The 7,851-nt window shown below is 52.4% G+C and overlaps 1 protein-coding gene across 1 annotated transcript in view; it reads right to left on the reverse strand.

The window, feature by feature from the left end:
• Nucleotides 1–7,851, reverse strand: part of RUFY1 (RUN and FYVE domain containing 1) — a 55,387-nt gene that overhangs the window by 8,086 nt on the left and 39,450 nt on the right. Inside the window, exons 11-13 of the mRNA XM_011960173.1 lie at nt 7,201–7,298; nt 4,807–4,926; nt 2,878–3,007 (exon numbers count right to left, since the gene is read on the reverse strand). Of these exons, the coding sequence (XP_011815563.1) occupies nt 2,878–3,007; nt 4,807–4,926; nt 7,201–7,298 (348 nt within the window). The remainder of the gene's footprint in view (nt 1–2,877; nt 3,008–4,806; nt 4,927–7,200; nt 7,299–7,851) is intronic.

Raw genomic sequence — 7,851 nt, forward strand, 5'->3', positions numbered from 1 at the left:
GGCTCCCCCTGCTAATTTTTGTATTTTTAGTAGAGCTAGGGTTTCACCATGTTAGCCAGGATAGCCTTGAACTCCTGACCTTGTGATCTACCTGCCTTGGCTTCCCAAAGTGCTGGGATTACAGGTGTGAGCCACTGCACCGGCCGGTTTTTTTTTTTTTTTTTTAAAGATTTAGCAACCAGAGCAACAAGCAGATCAGAATGTTTTTCAAGAGCAAAAGGCGGCCGGGCACAGTGGCTCATGCCTGTACTTCCAGCACTTTGGGAGGCCGAGGCAGGTGGATTACCTGAGGTCAGGAGTTTGAGGCCAACCTGGCCAACATGGTGCAAACCTGTCTCCACTAAAAATACAGAAATTAGCTGGGTGTGGTGGGTACCTGTAATCCCAGCTACTTGGGAGGCTGAGGCAGAAGAATTGCTTGAACCTGGGAGGCGGAGGTTGTGGTGAGCTGAGATCGTGCTACTGTACTCCAGCCTGGGCAACAGAGTGAGACTCCGTCTCAAAAAAAAAGCAAAATGCAGTCCTGTATTAATGTCATTCAAGATTATTTCTTGTTAGCTTACTCTCGACACTGGGCAGCTCGAAGGCAGGCACTCTACGAGGGCTCTGCAGCTGGGGACAGAGACATGGGACAGGATAGTTACATTCATCAGCCACATTAAAAACAGTTACCCTCGGCCGGGCACAGGGGTTCACACCTGTAATCCCAGCTACTCAGGAGGCTGAGGCAGGAGAATCGCTTGAACTGGGGAGGCGGAGGTTGCAGTGAGCTGAGATCGCTCCACTGCACTCCAGCCTGGGCGACAGAGTCTGTCTCAAAAAAAAGAGTTACCCTCATAGGACAAATAAGGCTTTGCCTATTTGAGCTTCTTTTAAAAATATAAACTTTTTACAAAACAGATTGCTGCCAGGCGTGGTGGTTCAAGCCTGTAATCCCAGCACTTTGGGAGGCCGAGATGGGCGGATCACGAGGTCAGGAGATCGAGACCATCCTGGCTAACACGGTAAAACCCCGTCTCTACTAAAAAAAAAATACAAAAAACTAGCCGGGCAAGGTGGCGGGCGCCTGTAGTCCCAGCTACTCGGGAGGCTGAGGCAGGAGAATGGCGTGAACCCGGGAGGCGGAGCTTGTAGTGAGCTGAGATCTGGCCACTGCACTCTAGCCTGGGCCACAGAGCGAGACTCCGTTTCAAAAAAAAGAAAAAGAAAAAGCTGCTTTTTTGGAAAGCGCTGGTCAAGGATGATGAAGGCAGTGACTTGGGACCTCATTTCATGGCTAGACCACCTGGGGTCTGGCTGGACCACGAGGAGCCCTGCACGGAGCAGACTTCCCAGGGGACAACGGCACTGACACCTGCGGCCAGTGCACCTTGAGCCAGTCTAGTAAGGCCAGTATGGAGACCCAGAAAGTAACTGGGGTTTCTGGGACCACGGGGAACAGCGGTGGTGCTTAGGCCCGAGTGGCGGGGTAGCTCCCCGCACACCCCGTGCCACAGCTTCTGCTTCTGTGTAGACGCTTGCAGGGCACGCTGTGGTTTAACTGGGGATACTAGACATTGTTTTGTTCCTATTGTTGGGGCGGGCTGTCATTGTGTAATTCGAATCTTTTGACCAAAGCATTTTGAAGCAGAATAAAGGAGGTATGCCCCGTGACGAGGCAGAACTTTCTACAAGTCCTCTTCTGCCCTGCACTTCCTCCCTTCCACTCTCCAAGCCTGACCTGGCTCCTGAGGAAGCTCTCCCTTCCCCAACAGCTCCAGGCACTTTCCGACGGAAATCAAAAGCGCCTTTCCTGACTCCCTCGGATCGTGCAGTGGTGTCCATTACCGTGTTCAACGCCACAAAATCCAGGTCCAAAAGCCACCCCAGCCCTGAAGGCCCCTCCTGGGAAGCTGCCGAGGGAAGCCTGCTTTGGGCTCTGCTGTGCTGCAGTGCTCAGTAGTGCAGGGGCCTGAGAAGAGGGCACACCATCCCCGCAAGGGAGGAGCCCCCCACGGCGCCCCAGGCTGCAGTCAGCCCGTCCAGGACTGCAGAGCCTCCTCCTCTCTGGGAAAAGTCAATGATTTTACATTAGGACGAAGGTTCCACACGGCCTCGGAGTTTCCTGGGAGGTCTAGTTCCACAGCCAGATAGCGAAGGCCTGCCGGACCCCACTTCTCTCGCCCTCTGAAGCCCACTGCGTCCAGGCCATGCCTCCAAGTGAGAGGGGCCTCCGGAGACTGAGGTGATGGGGAAGTGGAGGGCTGGGGTCAGTCTGCTTCCCAGGGATGACCCGACCCTGGGCACAGTGGCTGAGGTAAGGACTGCCATGTGGTGGGAGATGTTGACTGGTTCCTCCCAGCTTCCTCTCCTGCAAGCCTACCACCCACTCTCCACATAGGAACCAACGACCGTCCACAAACGAAATGGATCCTGTCCCTCCACCAGCTTCCCACTGTGCTCAAAACAAAACCCACGTTCCTTCCGCTGGCTCCCAGGGGCCATGAAGGGCTTCCTGCTGCCTGCCGCCGAGGCCTCCCCTTTGCTCCTCACACTCCTGGCTGCTCCTGCAGCCTCTGCCCAAGCGGTGCTTTGTAGGGCCTAATTCACTGGAGCCTCTGCTCACCGGTCGCTCCCTCCCCAGGCCCCTGCACACAGGTGAGGACACTGTTCTGCATTATTCTCTTCATGGCACTCGCCTCTATCTGAGCTGGCCAGCAGGCTTAGTGATTTATGATTTGTCTTCGCTCCTAAAACAGGAGCCCCCAACAGCCTCCCCACGCCCTGGAGCCGCCTGGCCCCCACACAAAGGGTGCGGGGAGAGGAGCCTGCTAGGAGCCTGCCAGGGGCTTCTGGAGGCTGCCAGAGGCTCTCCTGCCCCAGGATGGCCCACCTCACCTTTTTCAATCCTTCCACTTGTTGTAGCTCCGTCCTGAGTAGAGAGGAAGCGTCTCTCTCGTGCTGTAATTCGCGCTGAAGAGCCTGTCTGTGCTCTTTTTCTGATTTTAGTTCTTTCTCTAGACTTGAGCTGTTTCCATAAAACGAACTTGAGTTAGTCTCGTGGGAGATCTTCATGGAGGACCAACAACCCTACTCACTGCCCAGGAAATGGGGAGCTCTCTGAATTGCCACTTGAGCACTGAAACCCTTCGGCAAGGCTTTCCTCTCCCCCAAGGTCACCCGCCCTTCCACAGGAAAGAGCAGGGCCATACTCGACTCTTATGCAGGAGAGAAGGGAGAGAGCTCTGGAACACTTAGGACCACAGATGCAGAACGCGCCCCTGACACGGAGACCTGAGGAAAGGAAGTTCAAAATTCCTTCTTTTCTTTTTCTGAGACAGGGTCTAGCTCTGTCACCCCAGCTGGAGCGCAGTGGCGCAACCTTAGCTCAATGCAGCCTCAACTTCCTGGGCTCGAGTGATCCTCCCACCTCAGCTTCCCGAGGTGCAGAGATTACAGGCATGAGCCACAGCACTGGCCAATTCATTCTGCTTTCTTTTTGTGTTTTTGAGACGGAGTCTTGCTCTGTCGCCCAGGCTGGAGTACAGTGGTGTGATCTCGGCTCACTGCAACCTCTGCCTCCCAGGTTCAAGCGATTCTCCTGCCTCAACCTCCCGAGTAGCTGGGATTACAGGCACATGCCACCATGCCCAGATAATTTTTTGTATTTTTACTAGAGATGGCATTTCACCATGTTGGCCAGGCTGGTCTTGAACTCCTGACCTCGTGATCTCCCTGCCCCGGCCTCCCAGATGCTGGGATTACAGGCATGAGCCACCGTGCCCGGCCTCATTCTGCTTTCTGAACCTGCGGCCAGACTCACGATGGAGAGCCCTGGAGGGAGAAAAGGCCAGGAGTGAGCCCCAGCCTGAACCTGACTCCTCCCCTGTGCCAGCTGAGTGGCCCTGGGGCACTGCTGGACCCCCTGGAGTCTGCTCTCTCTCTGTAGGAATAAAGATGTCTCTTCTCTCTCTTCTCTCAACATCAGGCTTTTAATCTGGCATATATACTATCTCAAAAAATCTATAGGCCAGGCACGGTGGCTCACATTTATAATCCCAGCACTTCGGGAGGCCGAGACGGGTGGATCACTTGAGGCCAGAAGATTGAGACCAGCCTGGCCAACATGGCAAAACCCTGTCTCTAGTAAAAATACAAAAATTAGGCCGGGCGTGGTGGCTCACGCCTGTAATCCCAACACTTTGGGAGGCTGAGGTGGGCGGATCACGAGGTCAGGAGATCGAGACCATCCTGGCTAACATGGTGAAACCCCATCTCTATTAAAAATACAAAAAATTAGCTGGGCGTGGTGGCGGGCGCCTGTAGTCCCAGCTACTCAGGAGGCTGAGACAGGAGAATGGCGTGAACCTGGGAGGCGGAGCTTGCAGTGAGCTGAGATCTGGCCACTGCACTCCAGCCTGGGCGACAGAGCGAGACTCCGTCTCAAAAAATAAATAAAATAAATAAATAAATAAATAAATAAAAATAAAAAATCTGTAGACGAACTGTGCACAAAATTATACGAAGCTTGCATCAGCAAAGGGTAGGTGAAAGGTGGCTTTCTGCTCAACACTGACACACAGTTGTTTCTTTTTAGAAAGGGTGGTTAAGGGCGATAAAGGCTGTGACCTGGGACCATGGTCTGAGCGTGGCCAGACCTTCTGGGGGTGAGCTGGACCACGTGAGTCGTCCTGTGGGGAGGGAGCTCCCCAGGGATAACATACGAACCCTGCAGGGGTGAGTGCTGAAGCAGGACACTACTTGCCCCCAGTTCTTCCCAGTCCCTCCTGAGCCACACCCAGCCCAGGCTCCCTGCAGGGCCCCTACCATTGCTCGTGGAGCTGGGAGAGCTGCCGCTGCAGGGCGCTGATCCTCCCGCCCAGCTCCTGCTGTAGCTTGTGGCTCCGCTCCTCGGCCCCCTGCCTCGCCTGCTCCGAGTGCTGCAACCTGGATGTGACACCAGCAAGAGCACAAATGAAGCAAATCTTTGTAAGGAAAGGATGACTTTTGCTGGCTGAAATTCTTTCTTAAAATTAACATACAGTAAAATTAGCTCTTGTGAGTTTTAACACGTGGAGAGTCAGCTCCACCACACTCAGGATACAGGACAGTCCCACCACTCCCAAAACTCCCTAGTGCTGCCATCCGGAGCCACACGATCTCCCCACCTCAGCCCCTGGCAACCACTCATCTGTTCTGCAACAATATGGCTTTGGCTTTTTGAGAATGTAATCTAAATGTGATTATACATTATATAACCTTGAGACTGGCTTTTTCTCAGAATAATGTCGTTGAGATCAATCCAAGTTTCCATGTATGTCAGTGGTTCATTCCTTTTGTTTCCTCTCTGAACATTCTCAAAGGGCAGTGGTTCATTCCTTTGTATGGCTGAGCTGTATTTCACTGCACAGATGACGGCTGAGCTGTCTCACTGCACAGATTACCACTTTCTTTATCCAGTCACCCAATGCAGAACACTGGGACTGCTTCTAGTTTTTGGCAGTTATGAACAGAGCTGCTATAAACATATGTATTGGTCTTGGTGTAGACGTAAGTTTCGTTTCTATTTGGATTATACGGTAAGAGGACATTTAGCTTCTTGAAACTGTTTTCCTAAGTGGTTGCACCATTTTGCATTCCTACCAATAATGTATGAGAGATCCATTAACTCCATGTCCTCATCAGCACTTGGTGTTGTCATTAAAGAAACTGTAGCTGGCCAGGTGCGGTGGCTCACGCCTGTAATCCCAGCGCTTTGGGAGGCCAGGGCGGGCAGATTACCTGAGGTCGGGAGTTCGAGACCAGCCCGATCAACATGGAGAAACCCCATCTCTACAAAAATACTAAATTAGCCGGGTGTGTTGGCACATGCCTGTAATCCCAGCTACTCGGGAGGCTGAGGCAGGAGAATTGCTTGAACCTGGGAGGTGGAGACTGCGGTGAGCTGAGATCATGCCACTGCACTCCAGTCTGGGCAACAAGAGCGAAACTCTGGCTCAAAAAAATTAAAAAACACACACAAAACAAAACAAAATAAGAAACCACAGCTGTCCTAACAGATGTGCGGTGGGATTGTGCCACTCATTTCTCTGATGGCTCATGGTCTGAATATCATCTCACGTACTCTTCTGCTGTCCAGATGTTCTCTGTGATGAAGTATCTGTTCAAGTCTTTTGCCCTGCAATGTTTTTTGGTTTGTTTTGAGATGAAGTTTCTTTCTTGTTGCCCTGGCATGGAGTGGAGGCATGATCTTGGCTCAATGCAACCTCCGCCTCCCAGGTTCAAGCGATTCTTCTGCCACCGGCTCCCAAGCAGCTGGGATTACAGGCATGCACCACTACACCCGGCAAATGCTTGTATTTTTAGTGGAGACGGGGTTTCACCATGTTGGCCAGGCTGGTCTTGAACGCCTGGCCTCAGGCGATCCACCCGCCTTGGCCTCCCAAAGTGCTGGGATTACAGGTGTGAGCCACTGCGCCAAGCTTGTGCCCATTTTTTCAATTGGATTGATTGTTTACTGCTGAGCTTTGAGAGTTTTTTTTTTTTTTTTTGAGAGAGTCTTACTCTGTCGCCCAGGCTGGAGTGCAATGGCGTGATCTCGGCTCACTGCAACCTCCCCCTCTCAGGTTCAAGCAATTCTCCTGCCTCAGCCTCCCGAGTAGCTGGAACTACAGGTGCCCGCCACCACACCTGGCTAATTTTTTGTATTTTTAGTAGAGACGGGGTTTAACTGTGTTAGCCAGGATGGTCTTAATTTCCTGACCTTGTGATCTGCCTGCCTCGGCCTCCCAAAGTGCTGGGATTGCAGGCGTAAGCCACCGCGCCTGGCCTTTTTTTTTTTGAGACAGAGTCTCTTCCTGTTGGCCAGGCTGGAGTGCAATGGCACGATCTCAGCTCATTGCAACCTCTGCCTCCTGGGTTCAAGCAATTCTCTTGCCTCAGCCTCCCCAGAAGCTGGGATTATAGGCGTGTGCCACCACGCCTGGCTAATTTTTTGTATTTTTAGTAGAGACAGGGTTTCACCATGTTGGCCAGCCTGGTCTTGAACTCCTGACCTCAAGTGATACACCGGCCTCGGCCTCCCAAAGTGTTGAGATTACAGGTGTGAGCCACCGCGCCCAGCCTCTGCCCTGCACTTTGGAGAGGGAGTCTGAATAAGTCTCCAGGCCCAGGGAATGCTTGGCACCTTCCAGAGAATATCTGCCAGGGGGAAGTGATTACCTTTCTTCCATTTGTTTCATGCTGGACATAACTTGGTTGGTTTTTCCTTCAAAGGATGTGATGGCTTCATTCTTCTGCTGCAAACTGCTCTCTGCATTCTACAAAAGCAAAGGAGGGGTTCATACTCTGCCTGTCCTGCATCCTTGCGCCTGCTCGGGATTACAAACGTGGCTTATTTGTTAACCTTGTACCTTTGTGACACTTTCAACAGTATTCTGCTAATTGCTGCTCTTCCCCAGAGCCCTGGAAGACAAACTGACTCAAGGCTCTCAGCTTTGTCAGCAGAAGGAAAGGTAGAAAGGGAGGTCCTGGAGTCTTTGCTCATGTTTGACAGCGTATTCCAGAGTCGGGTCAGGCTCAGTGTTCCCCAGCTGTCCCCACGTGCCAGGCACATCCCCTGGTTCATCTGAGCCCTGAAGGTTCTCAAGGAAGACGCTGTCACCCCACTTTTCCCACTGAGAAACTCAGAAGAAAGCGACTGATGAAGGTTAAGAGCAAATGAGGGGTGGAACTGGGTTCGCACCCACATCTGTGTGATTTTCTCTAAGTACAGCTTTTAGCCATGACAGACACAGAGCGGCCAGGAGCGGGCACTGTGTGTTCCTGTGTGTTTACAAGAGACACCCTTAAAAAGCCAGAAGACAGGCCGGA

The sequence above is a fragment of the Colobus angolensis genome, unplaced genomic scaffold (assembly GCF_000951035.1).
Source record: "Colobus angolensis palliatus isolate OR3802 unplaced genomic scaffold, Cang.pa_1.0 Scaffold509, whole genome shotgun sequence".
In the NCBI taxonomy this organism is placed as follows: domain Eukaryota; kingdom Metazoa; phylum Chordata; class Mammalia; order Primates; family Cercopithecidae; genus Colobus; species Colobus angolensis.